General features: G+C 40.2%; 1 protein-coding gene across 2 annotated transcripts; it reads left to right on the top strand.

Moving 5' to 3' along the window:
- Positions 1-3,223: 3,223 nt before the first annotated feature.
- On the top strand, positions 3,224-24,998 carry LOC128206934 (fat-like cadherin-related tumor suppressor homolog). Of its 2 annotated transcripts, none has more exons than XM_052909674.1 (11): positions 3,224-3,327; positions 4,438-4,500; positions 5,768-5,907; positions 6,132-6,182; positions 11,772-11,852; positions 20,263-20,376; positions 20,606-20,722; positions 21,853-22,002; positions 22,138-22,225; positions 23,139-23,266; positions 23,604-24,998. In XM_052909674.1, exons 1-11 carry the CDS (start codon positions 3,267-3,269, stop codon positions 24,489-24,491), a joined length of 1,881 nt encoding a protein of 626 aa, XP_052765634.1. In that variant the 5' UTR covers positions 3,224-3,266; the 3' UTR covers positions 24,492-24,998. The 2 variants fall into 2 exon arrangements, with proteins under 2 accessions (XP_052765634.1, XP_052765633.1); XM_052909673.1 differs by lacking the exon at positions 3,224-3,327 and adding an exon at positions 3,930-4,067.
- The last annotated feature ends 514 nt before the right edge of the window (positions 24,999-25,512 follow it).

Raw genomic sequence — 25,512 nt, forward strand, 5'->3', positions numbered from 1 at the left:
CATGGCTTCAACATTGATATGGGGTTACAGGGCGCCAACATTTACATGGGGCTACAGGGCTTCAACATTTCCATGTATATGGGGTTACAGGGCTTCAACATTTATATTAGGCTACACGGCGTAAACATTTATATGGGGCTACAGGGCTTCAACAATGATATGGGTTACAGGGCGTCAAAATTTTTATGGGGCTACAGGGCTTCAACATTTATATGGGGTTTCAGAACTTCAACATTTATAATAGGCTACAGGGAGTCAACATTTATAACAGGCGCAGGGTGTCAACATTTATATTAGGCTACAGGGCGTCAACATTTATATCAGGCTACAGGGCGTCCACATTTATATGGGGCTAATAGGCTTCAACATTTAAATGGGATTTCAGGGCGTCAACATTTATATGGGGCTACAGGGCGTCAACGTTTATATCAGGCTACAGAGCGTCAACATTTATAACAAAAATATGAGGCTACATGGCGTCAACATCTTTATCTACAGGGCGTCAACATTGATATTGGGTTTACAGAGCGTCAACATTGATATGGAGTTACAGAGCGTCAACATTGATATGGGGTTACAGTGCGTCAACATTGATATGGGGTTACAGTGCGTCGACATTGATATGGGGTTACAGTGCGTCAACATTGATATGGGGGTTACAGAGCGTCGACATTGATATGGGGTTACATGGCGTCGACAATGATATGGGGTTAGAGGGCGTCGACATTGATTTAGGGTTACATGGCGTCAACATTGATATGGGGTTTACAGGGCATCAGCATTTATTATGGAGTTACAGTGCGTCAACATTGATATGGGGTTACAGGGCGTCAACATTGATATGGGGTTACAGAGCGTCAACATTGATATGGGGTTTACAGGGCATCAACATTGATTATGGAGTTACAGTGCGTCAATATTGATATGGTGTTACAGGGCGTCAACATTTATATGGGGCTACAGGGCGTCAACGTTTATATCAGGCTATAGAGCGTCAACATTTATAAAAAAATATGAGGCTACATGGCGTCAACATCTTTATCTACAGGGCATCAACATTGATATGGGGTTTACAGAGCGTCAACATTGATATGGAGTTACAGAGCGTCAACATTGATATGGGGTTACAGTGCGTCAACATTGATATGGGGGTTACAGTGCGTCAACATTGATATGGGGGTAACAGAGCGTCGACATTGATATGGGGTTACATGGCGTCGACAATGATATGGGGTTAGAGGGCGTCGACATTGATTTGTGGTTACATGGCGTCAACATTTATATGGGGTTTACAGGGCATCAGCATTGATTATGGAGTTACAGTGCGTCAACATTGATATGGGGTTACAGAGCGTCAACATTGATATGGGGTTTACAGGGCATCAACATTGATTATGGAGTTACAGTGCGTCAATATTGATATGGTGTTACAGGGCGTCAACATTTATATGGGGCTACAGGGCGTCAACGTTTATATCAGACTACAGAGCGTCAACATTTATAAAAAAATATGAGGCTACATGGCGTCAACATCTTTATCTACAGGGCGTCAACATTGATATGGGGTTTACAGAGCGTCAACATTGATATGGAGTTACAGAGCGTCAACATTGATATGGGGTTACATGGCGTCGACATTGATATGGAATTAGAGGGCGTCGACATTGATATGGGGTTACATGGCGTCAACATTGATATGGGGTTTACAGGGCATCAACATTGATTATGGAGTTACAGTGCGTCAACATTGATATGGGGTTACAGGGCGTCAACATTGATATGGGGTTACAGAGCGTCAACATTGATATGGGGTTTAAAGGGCATCAACATTGATTATGGAGTTACAGTGCGTCAATATTGATATGGTGTTACAGGGCGTCGACATTGATATGGGGTTACATGGTGTCGACATTGATGTGGGGTTAGAGGGCATCGACATTGATATGGGTTTAAATGGCGTCAACATTGATATGGTGTTTACAGGGCATCAACATTGATTATGGAGTTATAGTGCGTCAACATTGATATGGGGTTACAGGGCGTCAACACTGATATAGGGTTACGTGGCGTCAGTATTGATATGGGGTTTACAGGGCATTAACATTGATTATGGAGTAACAGGGCGTCATCATTGATATGGGGTTACAGGGCTTCAACATTGATGTGGGGTTACAGGGCGTCGATATTGATATGGGGTTACAGGGCGTCGATATTGATATGGGGTTACATAGCGTCGACATTGATATGGGGTTACAGGGCGTCGATATTGATATGGGGTTACAGGGCGTCGACATTGATATGGGGTTACATAGCGTCGACATTGATATGGGGTTACAGGGCGTCGATATTGATATGGGGTTACATAGCGTCGACATTGATATGGGGCTACAGAGCGTTATCATTGATATGGGGTTACAGGGCATCAACATTGATGTGGGGTTACAGGGCGTCGATATTGATATGGGGTTACAGGGCGTCGATATTGATATGGGGTTACAGGGCGTTGATATTGATATGGGGTTACATGGCGTCGACATTGATATGGGATTACAGAGCATCAGCATTATTATGGGGTTACAGGGCGTCGACATTGATATGGGGTTACAGGGCGTCGATATTGATATGGGGTTACCTGGCGTCGACATTGATATGGGGTTACAGAGCATCAACATTGATATGGGGTTACAGGGCGTCGACATTGATATGGGGTTACAGGGCGTCGATATTGATATGGGGTTAAATGGCGTCGACATTGATATTGGGGTTACATGGCGTCGACATTGATATGGGGTTACAGAGCATCAACATTGATATGGGGTTACAGGGCGTCGACATTGATATGGGATTACAGGGCGTCGATATTGATATGGGGTTACATGGCGTCGACATTGATATTGGGTTATAGAGCATCAACATTGTTATGGGGTTACAGAGCATCAACAGTGTGTAACGGTCTGCTGTAGGCGGCGGATGTGCGTTCATAGTGTAACGGTCCGCTGTTGGCGGCGGATGTGCGTTCATAATAATATTCCGTTATAAACGGAAGAACGTTCGTGGTTCGTATGTTAACTTGGTAATATGCAAATTAGTCCGGGATCTGTGTGAATAGAGAAGTTAGTGTATATAAAGACCAGCAGACCCCTTCAGTGTCGATCATGCTTTTCTCTGAAGGGATCTGTTGGTGTTTGTTTGGCTCGCACGTTACAATTGTTATTGGGTTACAGATCATCAACACTGTTATTGGGTTACAGAGCATCAACATTGTTATGGGATTACTGGGCACCAACACATTTATATGGGGTTACAGGGCGTCAACATCGATATGGGGTAAGACGTCGTCAGCATTTTTAAAGATTTATACGGCATCGCATTAAAACCTTAAAGTGTTTTTTTCACATTGTAAACAACAACTGTTTATTTGTCTGCTTAATCAGACTTGTGTGCTATATCGATTGCATTGATCACGGTCCACATTACCTATTCAGCCCTATATCTTTACAGTTAGGCCAAAGAAATAAAACAGTTTATATTTAGATTCTTATCCTCGCCAGACCCTGTTCTAAACACCCAGCCAAACGAGATTTTATAAACAATGATTGGCTTTTGCGCAAAGCTGTGAACTTTGACTAAATTAAAAACCCGACACAAGGGATTTCTTTTCCTTTTTGTTCGCCTGTCTTCCTTTTTTTCAAAGATTGCATACGACTATAACAAGCATTAAATTTTTGTTCCTGAACTTAGTAATGGTAGGTTGAGGTCGGGGAATACATTTTCCTTCAACTTTCAATACCTAAATGATTATTTGTCAATTAATCACTGATTAAACCGCCAAAGAAAAGTGTAAAACAAAAATCTTATTTGAACATTGATTGCCTACGAATAACGGATATTTGCTCTTAATGTTGACAATGCCAGCTCTGTAGAACCGGCTCATTTCTTCCATAGTTTAAGAAATATTTTTATTCTAAACGGAACAATATTTTGATACATATATTCAAGTTATATTATGGCCAACTTAAGGTGTATATTTATATTTGGAGTGCTATTTTTGGTTTGTAACAATACAGGTAAAACAATTGATTTTACTCATGAATTTCTTTTATTCTAATTCAAAAATGATATAAAAATCAATAAAATCATTCTCATTTATCTATCATATATTATTCAATTTGCTAAAAACGTCTATTTTTTGAAGTTTTGACCAATTTTAACTGCCAGTAACTTTAATTCGTACACTCTATATTTTTACTTACATCTAAAGCTTAGCTATACGTTTTACTTAGAAACTTTTCGAAAGGCAATCATTTGATCAAAAGACTTATTTGATTTAATATTGTTTTCGTATTAGTGTACCGTACTGAATAATTTTCTTAACATATTATTTTGGTTATTAATGCAAATTATCAAATAAAACTGTAAGATAAATGACTGTTTCAGTAACATGTGACAATGTACCAGAAACCTATAAGGTCTACGAGATCAGAGAAACGGAGACGAAAGGTTTGTGCATAAAACCAAGCGACTTTGCAGTTGCAAAACATAACAACAATTTAAAGATCACGCTGTATTAGTGAGTATGTATAAGAAAAGAAAAGAAACGCGTGTATACAGTTCTAAATTGATATCGACTTGAAAAAACTTCAACCGTTACAGTTACAAGCCATGACAGTAGAATGTTTAGTATTATGAATATGCAGATGAGGCAATTAGGGAAATGGTATGGTCCGCGTTGTGCTCATGTATGGTTGAAAGGTTACGTGGTTGCAAATAATATGGCACTTGGTATACAGATACCTTTATAGCACCTCTGTCGATGGTAATTGGGAAATACGTGTATAGCACCTCTGCCTATCGTAATTGGGAAATACGTGTATAGCACCTCTGCCTATGGTAATTGGGAAATACATGTATAGCACCTCTGCCTATGGTAATTGGGAAATACGTGTATAGCACCTCTGCCTATGGTAATTGGGAAATACGTGTATAGCACCTTTGCCTATGGTAATTGGGAAATGCATTTGGTACTTCGATATTCATTTAGTGTCTTTTGGTATTCGGCAGTGGTATCTGTTTGTCGTGGAGTGCATATTGTACCCCGTCGAGTGCATATTGTACAAAAGTAATCACATGATTCTGATAGTAGAGCATTTGATAAGTATGTTCGCGATATTGGGGCCTGGCATTTGTATTGCGCATTTGGTAGTTGTATTTTTGACATCTGTAATTCTTTACAAGGACCATTGCTGTAAAGAATCAAATGGCGCTATACATTAGTTTGTAAAGAAACAAATCACTAGTTGTTGGAAATGATAGACAAACGAATTATATATAAAGTGATTTTTTAAATATTCTTTTATCGGTTTTTAAAAATAATACGCCAAAACTGGATAGCGATGTATATTGCGATACGTTGGATCACTATCATGATATTATGAGAATTTCACACACGCACGCATTGCATGTACTGCATGCACACACAAGCTAACACACGCATAGCATATATATAAGATAAATTCACAACAACGGGACAAGCTGTTTGTTTGTTATTCATTTGTATTTGATATTCGGATATAATATTTGGTTTTCGGATAGTGTATTTGGTATTCGGAAAGAGCTTCGTGTATTTGGATAGGACAATACATATTGTTAACGGGGTATCACATTTTGTACTGCGGAAATAAGAAGCTGTTGTGGAGACCTTTGCGGCTCTAACGTTATTCTCTTCAGGCGAAAATCATATTAAATACAAACTCACTCATCCACTCAGGATTTCAAGTAGACAACTTCACTGAAAGCAGTAACTGTTCCTTGACGTCTGCTACACCACCGGGAGTAAGGACGTGTTTTCGGTTATCCAAGGTCGGAGAATTGACGCTAACTCAAGAACTTGACCTTGAGGGGTTTTCGGTATACTTTTACTGTTATATATATATTGCTGAAATTACGATACTTAAAAATGTCTTATTTGAGGAAAATATACAGTTCGATGTTCCTTTTATATGCCAGAATGCCTTAAATCATACAGCCATTATTTTAAGACTTAATGTTTACAAGTATTGAGTGGTAACTGCATTTTGCCGTGAGTTTGGCATGATAAGTTTGATATTCTTTTTGTTTTTTGTATCATATAGGTTAGCACCACGACTCTACAACTAAATGTGACATGTATCTCCCTGAGATATGTAAGTAAACGTACATTGTATCAAACACCTCCCAAATATTCTAAGTAAACGTACATTGTATCAAACACCTCCCAAATATTCTAAGTAAACGTACATTGCACCATACACCTCTCAAGGATTTGTGAGTAAACGTACATTGTATCTTGCACTTCTCAAAATTTTGTGAGTAAACGTATTAAGTACCATGCACCTCAAAATGATATGTGAGCAAACGTGCATTGTATCATGCACCTACCAGAGATATGTGAGCAAACTTGCATTGTACCATGCACCTACCAAAGATATGTCAGTAGACGTATATTGTATCATGCACCTACAAGAGATATGTGAGCAAACGTGCATTGTATCATGCACCTACAAGAGATATGTGAGTAAACGTATATTGTATCATGCACCTACCAGAGATATGTGAGCAAACGTGCATTGTATCATGCACCTACCAGAGATATGTGAGTAAACGTGCATTGTATCATGCACCTACCAGAGATATGTGAGTAAACGTGCATTGTATCATGCACCTACCAGAGATATGTGAGTAAACGTGCATTGTATCATGCACCTACCAGAGATATGTGAGTAAACGTGCATTGTATCATGCACCTACCAGAGATATGTGAGTAAACGTGCATTGTATCATGCACCTACCAGAGATATGTGAGTAAACGTATATTGTATCATGCACCTACCAGAGATATGTGAGCAAACGTGCATTGTATCATGCACCTACCAGAGATATGTGAGCAAACTTGCATTGTATCATGCACCTACCAGAGATATGTGAGCAAACTTGCATTGTACCATGCACCTACCAGAGATATGTGAGCAAACGTGCATTGTACCATGTATCTACCAGAGATATGTGAGCAAACGTGCATTGTATCATGCACCTACCAGAGATATGTGAGCAAACGTGCATTGTATCATGCACCTACCAGAGATATGTGAGTAAACGTGCATTGTATCATGCACCTACCAGAGATATGTGAGTAAACGTGCATTGTATCATGCACCTACCAGAGATATGTGAGCAAACTTGCATTGTACCATGCACCTACCAGAGATATGTGAGTAAACGTATATTGTATGATGCACCTACCAGAGATATGTGAGCAAACGTGCATTGTATCATGCACCTACCAGAGATATGTGATCAAACGTGCATTGTATCATGCACCTACCAGAGATATGTGAGTAAACGTATATTGTATGATGCACCTACCAGAGATATGTGAGTAAACGTGCATTGTATCATGCACCTACCAGAGATATGTGAGCAAACTTGCATTGTACCATGCACCTACCAGAGATATGTGAGTAAACGTATATTGTATCATGCACCTACCAGATATATGTGAGCAAACGTGCATTGTATCATGCACCTACCAGAGATATGTGAGCAGACGTGCATTGTATGATGCACCTACCAGAGATATGTGAGCAAACTTGCATTGTACCATGTATCTACCAGAGATATGTGAGTAAACGTATATTGTATCATGCACCTACCAGAGATATGTGAGCAAACGTGCATTGTATCATGCACCTACCAGAGATATGTGAGCAAACGTGCATTGTATCATGCACCTACCAGAGATATGTGAGTAAACGTGCATTGTACCATGCACCTACCAGAGATATGTGAGCAAACGTGCATTGTATCATGCACCTACCAGAGATATGTGAGCAAACGTGCATTGTATCATGCACCTACCAGAGATATGTGAGTAAACGTATATTGTATGACGCACCTACCAGAGATATGTGAGCAAACGTGCATTGTATCATGCACCTACCAGAGATATGTGAGCAAACGTGGATTGTATCATGCACCTACCAGAGATATGTGAGCAAACGTGGATTGTATCATGCAAATACCAGAGATATGTGAGCAAACGTGCATTGTATCATGCACCTACCAGAGATATGTGAGCAAACGTATATTGTATCATGCACCTACCAGAGATATGTGAGCAAACGTGCATTGTATCATGCACCTACCAGAGATATGTGAGCAAACGTATATTGTATCATGCACCTACCAGAGATATGTGAGCAAACGTGCATTGTATCATGCACCTACCAGAGATATGTGAGTAAACGTGCATTGTATCATGCACCTACCAGAGATATGTGAGTAAACGTATATTGTATCATGCACCTACCAGAGATATGTGAGCAAACGTGCATTGTATCATGCACCTACCAGAGATATGTGAGCAAACTTGCATTGTATCATGCACCTACCAGAGATATGTGAGCAAACTTGCATTGTACCATGCACCTACCAGAGATATGTGAGCAAACGTGCATTGTATCATGCACCTACCAGAGATATGTGAGCAAACGTGCATTGTATCATGCACCTACCAGAGATATGTGAGCAAACGTGCATTGTATCATGCACCTACCAGAGATATGTGAGTAAACGTGCATTGTATCATGCACCTACCAGAGATATGTGAGTAAACGTGCATTGTATCATGCACCTACCAGAGATATGTGAGCAAACTTGCATTGTACCATGCACCTACCAGAGATATGTGAGCAAACGTGCATTGTATCATGCACCTACCAGAGATATGTGAGCAAACGTGCATTGTATCATGCACCTACCAGAGATATGTGAGCAAACGTGCATTGTATCATGCACCTACCAGAGATATGTGAGTAAACGTATATTGCATGATGCACCTACCAGAGATATGTGAGCAAACTTGCATTGTACCATGCACCTACCAGAGATATGTGAGCAAACTTGCATTGTACCATGCACCTACCAGATATATGTGAGTAAACGTGCATTGTATCATGCACCTACCAGAGATATGTGAGCAAACGTGCATTGTATCATGCACCTACCAGAGATATGTGAGCAAACGTGCATTGTATCATGCACCTACCAGAGATATGTGAGCAAACTTGCATTGTACCATGTATCTACCAGAGATATGTGAGTAAACGTATATTGTATCATGCACCTACCAGAGATATGTGAGCAAACGTGCATTGAATGATGCATCTACCATAGATATGTGAGTAAACGAACAATGTTTGATGCACCTACCAGCGATATGTGAGTAAACGTGCATTGTATGATGCAAATACCAGAGATTTGTGAGTAAACGTGCATTGTATGATGCACCTACCAGAGATATGTGAGTAAACGTACATTGTATGATGCTACCAGAGATATATGAGTAAACGTACATTGTACCATGCACCTACCAGCGATATGTGAGTAAACGTACATTGTACGATGCACCTACCAGAGATATGTGAGTAAACGTACATTGTACCATTCACTAACCAGAGATATGTGAGTAAACGTACATTGTACCATGCACTTACCAGAGATATGTGAGTAAACGTACATTGTACCATGCACCTACCAGAGATATGTGAGTAAACGTACACTGTATCATGGTCGTCCCAGAGATATGTGAGCAAACGTGCATTGTACCATGCACCTACCAGAGATATGTGAGTAAACGTACGTTGTACCATGCACCTACCAGAGATATGTGAGTAAACGTACATTGTACCATGCACCTACCAGAGATATGTGAGTAAATGTACATTGTACCATGCACCTACCAGAGATATGTGAGTAAACGTACATTGTACCATGCACCTACCAGAGATATGTGAGTAAACGTACGTTGTACCATGCACCTACCAGAGATATGTGAGTAAACGTACATTGTACCATGCACCTACCAGAGATATGTGAGTAAATGTACATTGTACCATGCACCTACCAGAGATATGTGAGTAAACGTACATTGTACCATGCACCTACCAGAGATATGTGAGTAAACGTACACTGTATCATGGTTGTCCCGGAGATATGTGAACAAACGTGCATTGTACCATGCACCTACCAGAGATATGTGAGCAAACGTACATTTTATCATGGACCTACCAGAGATATGTGAGTAAACGTACTTTGTATCATGGACCTACCAGAGGTATGTGAGTAAACGTACTTTGTATCATGGACCTACCAGAGGTATGTGAGCAAACGTACATTTTATCATGGACCTACCAGAGATATGTGAGCAAACGTGCATTGTACCATGGACCTACCAGAGATATGTGAGCAAACGTACATTTTATCATGGACCTACCAGAGATATGTGAGTAAACGTACATTGTATCATGGACCTACCAGAGGTATGTGAGTAAACGTACATTGTATCATGGACCTACCAGAGATATGTGAGTAAACGTACATTGTATCATGGACCTACCAGAGGTATGTGAGTAAACGTACATTGTATCATGGACCTACCAGAGATATGTGAGTAAACGTACTTTGTATCATGGACCTACCAGAGGTATGTGAGTAAACGTACTTTGTATCATGGACCTACCAGAGGTATGTGAGCAAACGTACATTTTATCATGGACCTACCAGAGATATGTGAGCAAACGTGCATTGTACCATGGACCTACCAGAGATATGTGAGCAAACGTACATTTTATCATGGACCTACCAGAGATATGTGAGTAAACGTACATTGTATCATGGACCTACCAGAGGTATGTGAGTAAACGTACATTGTATCATGGACCTACCAGAGATATGTGAGTAAACGTACATTGTATCATGGACCTACCAGAGGTATGTGAGTAAACGTACATTGTATCATGGACCTACCAGAGATATGTGAGTAAACGTACAATGTATCATGGACCTACCAGAGGTATGTGAGTAAACGTACATTGTATCATGGACCTACCAGAGGTATGTGAGTAAACGTACATTGTATCATGGACCTACCAGAGGTATGTGAGTAAACGTACAATGTATGATGGACGGCTAATAGAGTTGTTAGTAAACGAACATCGTATCATGGACCTACCATAGATATGTGAACAAGCGTATATTTTATCATGGACGTCCTAAATGTATGTGAGTAAACATACCTCTAAGAGATTTGTTAATAGCGTAAACTTTATTTAGCGACGCAAATACGTACAACGGCTGTTTCATCTCCTGGCGGACAAATGTTGTCTTATGTTTAAATGTTGCAATAATGAACTTGTTATATGCATCTGTTTAAAATCAATTTTGGCGGAAAGTACCACTATTTCATAATTTATGGTAGTTCAATGAAATCAAGCGAGAAGATCTCTCGACATCTACTCTCTATAAACGATTAGCGTTGTTACATGAAGTAATTAACGTAGGTAATCCACACATCCATCAATTTAGCCACCAATGTCGTCACCACAGGTGCCAGTATCAGTGTGAGATTGCAATATTTTTTGGTGATTGTTTTTATTTGACAATTCTAAGGCGGTTTTCACCCCATTCAAAATTAACCTTGAATTTCAGGTAATGAAGGAAAATTAATGACCACACATTTCCACTTGTCTTGAAGAGATTTTAAGTACATGCGCATGTATAAGAACGGTTTCATGAAACCCAACTTTGTATCCAATTCTTATCTTTTTTATTATTAACAATTAAGCAGTTCGTTTCTTACCCATCACTTTGGGTTTCACATTGCACTGTGGAAACGTAAAGTAGGCCGCCGATTTTTCACATTCAGCACCCTTTTTATACTGTTTGTCTTGTTGCAGCTGCTCAACATAACGGTTGTTCCAGTGAACGAATTCAAACCAACATTTCTTCATGCCCCGTTTGCTGTGAATGTTACTGAGGTCAGCAGTTGTTGTTTTCCTAGCTTGTATTCAGTTAGTGAATGCAGTTGTCACTGTTACGCCAGCAATAGAGAAGAACAGTGACTTGGACTATACTTTAACAATGAAAGAAAACATATAAAAATGCATACGTCCATAACTGTAAACTTGTACCGTACGTCAATTCTGTAGATTTGTACCTATTACGTCCATAACTGTAGTCTTCTACCCTACGTCCATAACTGTAGTTTTGTTACCTACGCCCATTACTGTAGACTTGTACCCTACGTCCATTACTGTAGACTTGTACCCTACGTCCATAACTATAGTTTTGTTCCCTACGTCCATAACTGTAGTTTCGTTCACTACGTCCATTACTGTAGACTTGTACCCTACATCCATAGCTGTAGTTTCGTTCACTACGTCCATTACTTTAGACTTGTACCCTACGTCCATAACTGTAGTTTTGTTCCCTACGTCCATTACCGTAGACTTGTACCCTACGTCCATAACTGTAGTTTCGTTCACTACGTCCATTACTGTAGACTTGTACCCTACGTCCATAACTGTAGTTTCGTTCACTACGTCCATTACTGTAGACTTGTACCCTACGTCCATTACTGCAGACTTGTACCCTACGTCCATAACTGTAGTTTTGTTCCCTACGTCCATTACCGTAGACTTGTACCCTACGTCCATAACTGTAGTTTTGTTCCCTACGTCCATTACCGTAGACTTGTACCCTACGTCCATAACTGTAGTTTTTTTCACAACGTCCATTACTGTAGACTTGTACCCTACGTCCATAACTGTAGCTTCGTTCACTACGTCCATTACCGTACACTTGTACCCTACGTCCATAACTGTAGTTTTGTTCCCTACGTCCATTACTGTAGACTTGTACACTACATCCATAGCTGTAGTTTCGTTCACTACGTCCATTACCGTACACTTGTACACTACATCCATAACTGTAGTTTCGTTCACTACGTCCATTACTGTACACTTGTACACTACATCCATAACTGTAGTTTCGTTCACTACGTCCATTACTGTACACTTGTACACTACATCCATAACTGTAGTTTCGTTCACTACGTCCATTACCGTACACTTGTACACTACATCCATAACTGTAGTTTCGTTCACTACGTCCATTACCGTACACTTGTACACTACATCCATAGCTGTAGTTTCGTTCACTACGTCCATTACCGTACACTTGTACACTACATCCATAACTGTAGTTTCGTTCACTACGTCCATTACTGTAGACTTGTACCCTACGTCCATAACTGTAGTTTCGTTCACTACGTCCATTACCGTAGACTTGTACCCTACGTCCATAAAGTAGTTTTGTTCCCTACGTCCATTACCGTAGACTTGTACCCTACATCCATAACTGTAGCTTCGTTCACTACGTCCATTACCGTACACTTGTACCCTACGTCCATAACTGTAGTTTCGTTCACTACGTCCATTACTGTAGACTTGTACCCTACATCCATAACTGTAGTTTCGTTCACTACGTCCATTACTGTAGACTTGTACCCTACGTCAATAACTGTAGTTTCGTTCACTACGTCCATTACTGTAGACTTGTACCCTACGTCCATAACTGTAGTTTTGTTCCCTACGTCCATTACTGTAGACTTGTACCCTACGTCCATAACTGTAGTTATGTTTCCTACATCCATTACTGTAGACTTGTACCCTACATCCATAGCTGTAGTTTCGTTCACTACGTCCATTACTTTAGACTTGTACCCTACGTCCATAACTGTAGTTTTGTTTCCTACGTCCATTACCGTAGACTTGTACCCTACGTCCATAACTGTAGTTTCGTTCACTACGTCCATTACTGTAGACTTGTACACTATGTCCATCACTGTTGTTTCGTTCACTACGTCCATTACAGCAGACTTGTACCCTACATTAATAACTGTAGTTTTGTTCCCTACGTCCATTACCGTAGACTTGTAACCTACGTCCATAACTGTAGTTTCGTTCACTACGTCCATTACTGTAGACTTGTACCCTACGCCCATAACTGTAGTTTTGTTCCCTACGTCCATAACTGTAGTTTTGTGGCCTACGTCCATTACTGTAGAATTGTACCCTACGTCCATTACTGTAGAATTGTACCCTACGTCCATTACTGTAGACTTGTACTCTACGTCCATTACTGTAGACTTGTACCCTACGTTCATAACTGTTGGCTTGTACCCTACGTCCATTATTGTTGACTTGTACCCTACGTCCATCAATGTAGTTTTGTTCCCTACGTCCGATACTGTAGAATTGTACCATACGTCCATTACTGTAAACTTGTACCCTACGTCCATTACTGTAGTTTTGTTCCCTACGTCCATTACCGTAGACTTGTACCCTACGTCCATAACTGTAGTTTCGTTCACTACGTCCATTACTGTAGACTTGTACCCTACGTCCATAAATGTAGTTTTGTTCCCTACGTCCATTACCGTAGACTTGTACCCTACATCCATAACTTAGGTTCGTTCACTACGTCCATTACTATAGACTTGTACCCTACGTCCATAACTGTAGTTTTGTTCCCTACAACCATTACTGTAGACTTGTACCCTACATCCATTACTGTAGACTTGTTCCCTACGTCAATTACCGTAGACATGTACCCTTCGTCCATTACGTTAGACTTGTACCCTACGTTCATTACTGTATACTTGTTCCCTACGTCCATTACCGTAGACATGTACCCTACGTCCCTTACTGTAGACTTGTACCCTACGTCCATTACTGTAGACTTGTACCATACGTCCATTACTGTAGACTTGTTCCCTACGTCCATTACCGTAGACATGTACCCTACGTCCATTACCGTAGACATGTACCCTATGTCCATTACTGTTGACTTGTACCCTACGTCCATTACTGTAGACTTGTTCCCTACTACATTACCGTAGACATGTACCCTACGTCCATACTGTTCATTTGTACCCTACGTCCATTACTGTAGACTTTTACCCTACGTCCATTTCTATAGACTTGTTCCCTACGTCCATTACCGTAGACATGTACCCTACGTCCATTACTGTAGACTTTTTCCCTACGCCCATTACTGTAGACATGTATCCTACATCCATTACCGTAGACATGTACTCTACGTCCATTACTGTAGACATGTACCCTACGTCCATTACCGTAGACATATACCCTACGTCTATTACTGTAGACTTGTACCCTACGTCCATTACTGTAGACTTGTACCCTACGTCCATTTCTATAGACTTGTTCCCTACGTCGATTACCGTAGACATGTACCCTACGTCCATTACTGTAGACTTTTTCCCTACGTCCATTACCGTAGAGATGTACCCTACGTCCATTACCGTAGACACGTACTCTACGTCCATTACTGTAGACATGTACCCTACGTCCATTACCGTAGACATGTACCCTACCTCCATTACAGTAGACTTGTACCCTACGTCCATTACTGTAGACTTGTTCCCTACGTCCATTACCGTAGACATGTACCCTACGTCCATTACCGTAGACATGTACCCTATGTTCATTATTGTTGACTTGTACCCTACGTCCATTACTGTAGACTTGTTCCCTACGACATTACCGTAGACATGTACCCTACGTCCAATACTGTTGATTTGTACCCTACTTCCATTACTGTAGACTTGTACCATACGTCCATTACTGTAAACTTGTACCCTACGTCCATAACTGTAGTTTTGTTCCCTACGTCCATTACCGTAGACTTGTACCCTACGTCCATAACTGTAGTTTCGTTCACTACGTCCATTACTGTAGACTTGTAACCTACGTCCATCAATGTAGTTTTGTTCCCTACGTCCATTACCGTAGACTTGTACCCTACATCCATAACTGTAGGTTTGTTCACTACGTCCATTACTGTAGACTTGTACCCTACGTCCATAACTGTTGTTTTGTTCCCTACAACCATTACTGTAGACTTGTACCCTACATCCATTACTGTAGACTTGTTCCCTACGTCAATTACCGTAGACATGTACCCTTCGTCCATTACTGTAGACTTGTACCCTACGTCCATTACTGTATACTTGTTCCCTACGTCCATTACAGTAGACATGTACCCTACGTCCATTACTGTAGACTTGTACACTACGTCCATTACTGTAGACTTATACCCTACGTCCATTACTGTAGACTTGTTCCCTACGTCCATTACCGTAGACATGTACCCTACGTCCATTACCGTAGACATGTACTCTACTTCCATTACTGTAGACATGTACCCTACGTCCATTACCGTAGACATATACCCTACGTCCATTACTGTAGACTTGTACCCTACGTCCATTACTGTAGACTTGTACCCTACGTCCATTTCTATAGACTTGTTCCCTACGTCGATTACTGTAGACATGTACCCTACGTCCATTACTGTAGACTTTTTCCCTACGTCCATTACCGTAGAGATGTACCCTACGTCCATTACCGTAGACACGTACTCTACGTCCATTACTGTTGATATGTACCCTACGTCCATTACCGTAGACATGTACCCTACCTCCATTACAGTAGACTTGTACCCTACGTCCATTACTGTAGACTTGTTCCCTACGTCCATTACCGTAGACATGTACCCTACGTCCATTACCGTAGACATGTACCCTATGGTCATTATTGTTGACTTGTACCCTACGTCCATTACTGTAGACTTGTTTCCTACGACATTACCGTAGACATGTACCCTACGTCCAATACTGTTGATTTGTACCCTACTTCCATTACTGTAGACTTGTACCATACGTCCATTACTGTAAACTTGTACCCTACGTCCATAACTGTAGTTTTGTTCCCTACGTCCATTACCGTAGACTTGTACCCTACGTCCATAACTGTAGTTTCGTTCACTACGTCCATTACTGTAGACTTGTACCCTACGTCCATAAATGTAGTTTTGTTCCCTACGTCCATTACCGTAGACTTGTACCCTACATCCATAACTGTAGGTTCGTTCACTACGTCCATTACTGTAGACTTGTACCCTACGTCCATAACTGTTGTTTTGTTCCCTACAACCATTACTGTAGACTTGTACCCTACATCCATTACTGTAGACTTGTTCCCTACGTCAATTACCGTAGACATGTACCCTTCGTCCATTACTGTAGACTTGTACCCTACGTCCATTACTGTACACTTGTTCCCTACGTCCATTACAGTAGACATGTACACTACGTCCATTACTGTAGACTTGTACACTACTTCCATTACTGTAGACTTGTACCCTACGTCCATTACTGTAGACTTGTTCCCTACGTCCATTACCGTAGACATGTACCCTATGTCCATTACCGTAGACATGTACCCTATGTCCATTACTGTTGACTTGTACCCTAAGTCAATTACTGTAGACTTGTTCCCTACGACATTACCGTAGACATGTACCCTACGTCCAATACTGTTGATTTGTACCATACGTCCATTACTGTAGACTTGTACCCTACGTCCATTTCTATAGACTTGTTCCCTACGTCCATTATCGTAGACATGTACCCTACGTCCATTACTGTAGACTTTTTCCCTACGTCCATTACCGTAGACATGTACCCTACGTCCATTACTGTAGACATGTACTCTACGTCCATTACTGTAGACATGTACCCTACGTCAATTACCGTAGACATATACCCTACGTCCATTACTGTAGACTTGTACCCTACTTCTATTTCTATAGACTTGTTCCCTACGTCCATTATCGTAGACATGTACCCTACGTCCATTACTGAAGACTTTTCCCCTACGTCCATTACCGTAGACATGTACCCTACGTCCATTACCGTAGACACGTACTCTACGTCCATTACTGTAGACATGTACCCTACGTCCATTACCGTAGACATGTACCCTACGTCCATTACAGTAGACTTGTACCCTACGTCCATTACTGTAGACTTGTTCCCTACGTCCATTACCGTAGACATGTACCCTACGTCCATTACCGTAGACATGTACCCTATGTCCATTACTGTTGACTTGTACCCTACGTCCATTACTGTAGACTTGTTCCATACGACATTACCGTAGACATGTACCCTACGTCCAATACTGTTGATTTGTACCCTACGTCCATGACTGTAGACTTGTACCCTACGTCCATTTATATAGACTTGTTCCCTACGTCCATTACTGTTGACTTGTACCCTACGTCCATTACCGTAGACATGTACCCTACGTCCATTACCGTAGACATGTACCCTATGTCCATTACCGTAGACTTGTACCCTACGTCCATTACTGTAGACATGCACCCTATATCCATTACCGTAGACATCTACCCTACGTCCATTACTGTTGACTTGTACCCTGCGTCCATTACTGTTGACTTGTACCCTTCGTCCATTACCGTAGGCATCCAACCTACGTCCATAACCGTAGACATGTACCGTACGTCCATTACTGTTGACTTGTACCCTACGTCCATTACCGTAGACATGTACCCTACGTCCATTACTGTAGACATGTACCCTACGTCCATTACCGTAGACATGTACCCTACGTCCATTACCGTAGACATGTACCCTACGTCCATTACTGTTGACATGTACCCTACGTCCATTACCGTAGATTTGTACCCTACGTCCATTACTGTAGACTTGTACCCTACGTCCATTACCGTTGACATGTACCCTACGTCCATTTCTGTTGACTTGTACCGTACGTCCATTACCGAAGACTTGTACCCTACGTCCATTACTGTAGACTTGTACCCTACGTCCATTACCGTAGACTTGTACCCTACGTTCATTACCGTAGACTTGTACCCTACGTCCTTTACTGTCGACTTGTACCCTACGTTCATTACTGTAGACTTGTACCGTACGTCCATTACCGTAGAAATGTACCTTACGTCCATTACCGTAGACATGTTCCCTACGTCCATTACCGTAGACATGTACCCTACGTCCATTACTGTTGACTTGTACCCTACGTTCATTACTGTTGACTTGTACCCTACGTCCATTACTGTTGACTTGTACCCTACGTCATTACTGTTGACTTGTACCCTACGTCCATTACTGTTGACTTGTACCCTACGTCCATTACTGTAGACTTGTACTCTTCGTCCATTACCGTAGACATGTACCCTACGTTCCTTACTGTTGACTTCTAACCTACGTCCATTACCGTAGACTTGTACTCTACGTCTATTACTGTTGACTTGTACCCTACGTCCATTATTGTTGACTGTACCCTATGTCCATTACTGTAGACATGTACCCTACGTCCATTACTGTTGACTTGTACCCTACATCCGTTACTGTTGACTTGTGCCCTACGTCCATTACCGTAGACATGTACCCTACGTCCATTACTGTTGACTAGTACCATACGTCCATTACTATAGACTTGTACCATACGTCCATAGCTTTAGGCTTGTACCTTACGTCCATTACTGTTGACTTGTTCCCTACGTCCATAGCTTTAGGCTTGTACCATACGTCCATAGCTTTAGGCTTGTACCCTACGTCCATTACTGTAGACTTGTGTCATACGTCCATTACTGTAGACTTGTACCATACGTCCATAGCTTTAGGCTTGTACCCTACGTCGATTACTGTAGACTTGTATCCTACGTCCATTACTGTAGACTTGCACCTATTACGTCCATAACTGTAGACTTGTTCCCTTCGTCCATTACTGTAGTTTTGTTTCCTTCGTCCATTACTGTAGACTTGTATCCTACGTCCATTACTGTAGATTTGCTACTCTTACGCCCATTACTGTAGACTTGTGCCATACGTCTATAACTGTAGACTTGTACCATACGTTCATTACTGTAGACTTGTTCCGAACATCCATAACTGTAGACTTTTACCCTACGTCCATTACTGTCGACTTTTTCCGTACATCCATAACTGTAGACTTGTATCCCACATTCATTACTGTAAACTTGTACCCTACTTATATAACTCTAGACTTGTACCATACGTCCATTTCTGTAGATTTGTACCCCACGTCTATTACTGTAAACTTGTACCCAGTGTATATAACTGTAGACGTGTAGCCTACGTCTATTACTCTAGACTTGTACACTACGTCCATAACTGTAGTTTTGTTCCTTACGTCCATTACTGTAGACTTGTTCCCTACGTCCATTACTGTAAACTTGTACCCTACGTCCATTACTGTAAACTTGTACCCTACGTCCATTACTGTAGACTTGTACCCCACGTTCATTACTGTATACTTTAACCATATGTCCATTACTGTAGACTTGTACCCCACGTTCATTACTGTATACTTTAACCATATGTCCATTACTGTAGACTTGTACCCCACGTTCATTACTGTATACTTTAACCATATGTCCATTACTGTATACTTTTCATTTATCGTTAAAAAAGATGATAAGTGAATCAGTCTTACTTTCTGCAACCCACAGAACAATATGGTGGGTGATGAGGTGTTCCGATTGTGTGGCCGCGTGAAGGACATGGACTACGGAATACAAGGAATTGTTAAAGAATTCAGATCCTGGCCACACTTGATACAACTGGTAGGACTGCTCATTCAGATCAATACTCTACAAAACCCCGCCACTTATAAAATATTTTTTTATAATCAAAATATTACCTACAGTTGGTGGTCTTCATATATGTCACATGGAAATATTTATCATTTTGGGGAAACACCACAAATATTGCGTGGCATAATCGCTGTTATTTACACTCGCTTATCTTATTTGTGCGGTTTCTGATTTTATTTTACATGATTTTATTATACAGTTAGACGGTCGAGAGTTTTTCAATGTGGACTCGACTACAGGGGCGGTCACGTGTCGACGAGTCTTCGATTACGAGAGTTTGCAAAGGAACTCATTTTTACTGAATGTCTCCGCAAAAGTACGTTTCATTAAGCCAAGATAAAATAATGTTTAATTAACAGGCACCGTCGCATTTTATGTTTTATAACCAGCCTCAATATTGCCTACATCCAATTATTGCATCTCTTACAGCCAGCACTGTTGGCCCGTTTATCCAATGAATTGTTAACGACATACCTAGCCATGTTATAGTTTCTTTTGTTAGTATGAAGGCTCATATGTTATAGTTAGATGACATGAATTAAAATCATACGTTTAAGATTGTATTTCAGTTCATCAAATTGACTTAGAATATAAGTATCAATCATAAGTTTCCGGTACGGATAGAAAAATCCGACCCGAGGGCACGTGCGTAAGCCGGCAACGAGGCTTGCCGAGTTACCGGCCACGCAGCGTGCCCGATGGTCTGATTTTTCGATCCGGACCGGAAAAACATGATCGACAATTTTTCTTGCATATCTAAAATTATCAATTTGTGGAAAAGATGACGTTGAAAACGAACTTTTGTACGATCACACCAAAAAGCGCGTGTACGTTGTTTACTGACGTCATAGAGCGCAGTAACTAAAATTGGCGTTTTTACGATTATTTATTTTTAATTTTAATTGAATGTCTTGCAAACATATATTTGATTGGGCTTTATTGAAATGGCAAAATGTATTTTTCATAAACCATACCATAAATGAAATTAGAAGTGGCACGTTGTTGCGCGTGACATGGGGTATGTAAGATGGTTTTTTCCAGCACTGGTCACATGACCGGAAACACACGTCCGGTATGCAAGAATGCAACATCATTGGCTGACACATAGTCAACGCAAAATCTGATGCAGGGAGTGTGTATCGGATAAGTGACAGTAGGCGGGCCTTGAAATTACCGTGAAAGTTGAAATTCTTCAAGCCAAGTTCCTTAACAATTTCTTTGCGTGAAAATGTAGGTTGTTCAGAGACTGATACAGACATCTTATGAAGACTCCTTATGCCAGATTTAGCGTTGAAAATGTATCAGCCAATGAGGTTGTATTTTAAGTCAGTTAAATGATCTGAAGTATTATATTGATGATTAAGAAAGGGCCCTTTACTACGCTCACTCCACCCATTCTTAATTAAGATTTTACTTTATGTCATCTTACTATTACTTTAACACCAGGACGATGGTGGCCTCTCCGAGTACACCACCATGAACATCACCGTTATTGACATGGACGACACGCCACCTTCGTTTACGTTACCCCAGTGTGAGGGTGGACGGATATGTAAGGTGGACAGATACAACGCCACCATCGACGTACATTTCACAGTAAGCTCGTATATCGTATATATTACTTCTCGATATTTTAAATGCACATCAGTTAATCGTCTTCCATAGTAGTGAGTGTGGTAAATAGATTGGCAATAGCTGCAGTAATACACATGACACTTTTTCCTGCAACAGGGCCGCCTAGATATAAAACCCGGGCCAGTTTTTGCACGAGATGGTGACATCACTTTTAACAATGAGGTCACATATGCGCTTACTTCAGGTACAGAAAGATGAATAATCACTACTTTTTTTAGGAATATTTTTTTATAGTGTTGACTTCTAATGTTTTAAGTTAACAATTATAGGTGTTTATTTAATAGCTAGTAGATATAAAGTAAATATCATTGCTAGGGAAGGGAAGCGACGAGTACATGCCCTTCATGACTGGCAGTTTGCGGAAATTAAAGCTGCACTCTCACAGATTTACCATTTTTACAACTTTTTATTTTTTGTCTTGGAAAGAGCAATTTGTTTGCGTAAATATATGCAACCCAATGATGTAAGATTGTTGTCAAAAAATCTGATCGTAGATTTTCATATTTCCGTTCGAAAATTAATGTTTTATAGCTTAAACCGTTACTAACGGTTACTAACGGTTTAAGAAAAATGCATAAAACATCAATTTTTTAACTTAAATATAAAAATCTGCGATCTAAGTTTTTGTCAGCAGTCTTATATAACTGATTTCCATGGATTGTCGGAAAAATTGGCTCGTTCCAAGACAAAAAATAAAAAAGTTGTCAAAACGTCAAACGTGTCAAACGTATGAGAGTGCTGCTTTAAAACACCCGCGAAGGTTTAAAATTTTAATGAAAGAGCCTATCTGCAAATTCATTTGCTGAAAATGTATGTTGTACATATATATTCTAAATCTAGATAACATCAACTGCGACGTGATAGTTAGATGACATGAAGTAATATCTTAATGATTAAGAACGGGCAGCGTAAGCGTAGCGAACGAACCCTTATTAATAATTATGATGTGATTTTATCTAACTGACTTAAAAATTCAACCTCATTGGCTGACAACATAGGTCTTATTCTAATAAAGATTGTTATACGTAAGTCACTCTGTAGTGTGGATTTTGGTTGTAATATTTTGATTTCAAATGGGTCGATGACATCAATTACAGATGTTGTCTTTGATAACCTTCAACTGGACAGTGTCCTTGGAAACGTCAGCGTCACAGAGCCGTTCCTTAACGCAACCAACCTCACTTACTTCACTGACGGACTTTACGTCATTGACTTAAACGTCACGGTAAGTTTAAGTCCACACTTATGTTGTAATGAAAGAATATCCTTTCACTGTATTGATGTTACTAAAGCTACACTTATGGCATGGCAAACGATGATCAACTGCGGCAAAATGCACATCTTGGAGAATTTCACGTTTTTCTAAAAATAAGTTACTTTGGTCGAATTTAATTCAAACAATTTTGTATGAAAAATGTTGACTTATTTGTTTCATGTTAACTAGAAAATAATTAATATTTCACAGCTTGTTTATGGACATTGATCGTGATCGTGGTATGAATACTCTTATAAACCTTAGTGTTAGTAGTAAAACATGTAACGTGACACATTGGTGTTTCCAGGCTACAGAAGTATCTTCAATCAAACAACAAACAACGGCGGTCCTGTCTTTATTGATTTATCTTGAATACCCGACGTCACTACCGCCGACGTCAGAAATTCCAAACATGTCATCCTCAAACGTGACAGTTACAGAACCAATCGAAGACGCAAACAACCAACCAGTTTTCTTCATCGAAATAATTGTTCCCGTTGTCATTGTTGTGGTATCTGTAATAATTTTGATAATAGTGTTTGTTCGACGTCGACGTCAGAAAACGTTAGAATCGGTATATGACGTCAAAAAAAAGGAACGTAACCGAGCGTCTTTGGCGCATTCTTCTGACTTCAAGATAGAATCAATATCTAAATCGCCTATTAATCCTTACGAAATGATCAGCGTCTACGCTAAGCTCTCACCGCCAACGTTTTCGGGTAACGTAGAAGACAACGCTTACGAGCACCTGGCGTCTTCGAAAATATCTTCATATACGTTAAGCACAACTGATCATTTGAAAGACGTCCACGTAAGTTCAGCACTAAATGACCTCAATGCCGACGTAGCTGTAGACGCTCAAGACCGTCTCTACGCGAAGGTTGATAAACGTAAACAACGCAAGAGAGCCGTGGTAAACGTTGACGCGAAAACAGACGCTGAGGTTGACGGCGAGAAAGAAGAAAGGAGGTCAAGCACTTCATCCGAAAACAATGATGTTCCTTTTAAAGAGTGTGATCAACCTTACGGGATCGACGTCAGCGGTGCTAATGCGTACAATAAAGCGGAACCGGGAAGTGGTTTTACGTTGAAGTCTCATGAACAGATGGATAAGAACGGAGATGACATCATTGAATATTGCGATAATGGAGACGAATCGCGCTATTCCATGGCTGAAATTGAAGGGATATATTAATGAATGTGTATTAGTTTCATGAATAGGATACGGACATTTTATTACAACGCAACACATGTATACAATGGTAGTTATATTTATGAAACTAAAGTGATGTGCAAACTGTCATTGTTTGGCTGAAATGGAGTATAAATGGATATGTGTCTGTATATAATGGATATGTGTCTGTATATAATGGATATGTGTCTGTATATAAGTAAAGGTTATTGTATATTTGGAGGTCTTCATAGAGTTCAAATGTCCAAGCCTAGCACATCTATAGGAACGTTTAGTTTTCATAAAGAATTCCGAATAAACAATAAGGTGCATGATAAGTATCATGTTTTTACTGATAAGGGGAATGTTTTCGGCCCTATCGCTGAAATACGTACGCGCAAGAAACTGAAACAATATGAATACATACAGATACAATGTTTTAAGCAATCAACATGTCTAGTAATTTACATAATGTTTTCCTTTTTGTTTATGTAGCTGAATCTTATTGTCATTGAAATAACTTTTGATTTAAATAAACATTACCGTATTTAAGTTTGTGTTGCTGTTTTTTCCATGAAAACCCTACAAGAGCCTATCAGCCACGGTGGCGTTGTTGTCGCCTTGTAAAGATGTCGAACATTAATTGAAAACAGTTGATAACTACTCCCATAACTGAATAGGAATCTGAAACTATACAATACCATTTTCATTGTTTTATCATAGGTTTTCGTGCTAGAATACTGTATATATGTGGACTTGTGCTCCGTGACGTACGGACGGGCGTAGTCATCTACATGCAAAGCTCATGTATTTTGGTGATTTATTCAAAGCATGTATAGTCAGTTTCAAAACAAAAACAAATTTTGCATATACAACTACTGTGTAATCTATTAAGCAGAACCGCATTGTGGCAAATACCTGCGTACTTTTTACAGCACTGTCATAAGTCAAGAAATCAACATAACGAGCTATTTCGTATACTACACTCGGGGTATTTAATTGTTCAAAATGTATTGATGATATTCAAATCAGATGGGTGGTGGAG

The sequence above is a fragment of the Mya arenaria genome, chromosome 10 (genome assembly GCF_026914265.1).
Source record: "Mya arenaria isolate MELC-2E11 chromosome 10, ASM2691426v1".
Lineage (NCBI taxonomy): Eukaryota > Metazoa > Mollusca > Bivalvia > Myida > Myidae > Mya > Mya arenaria.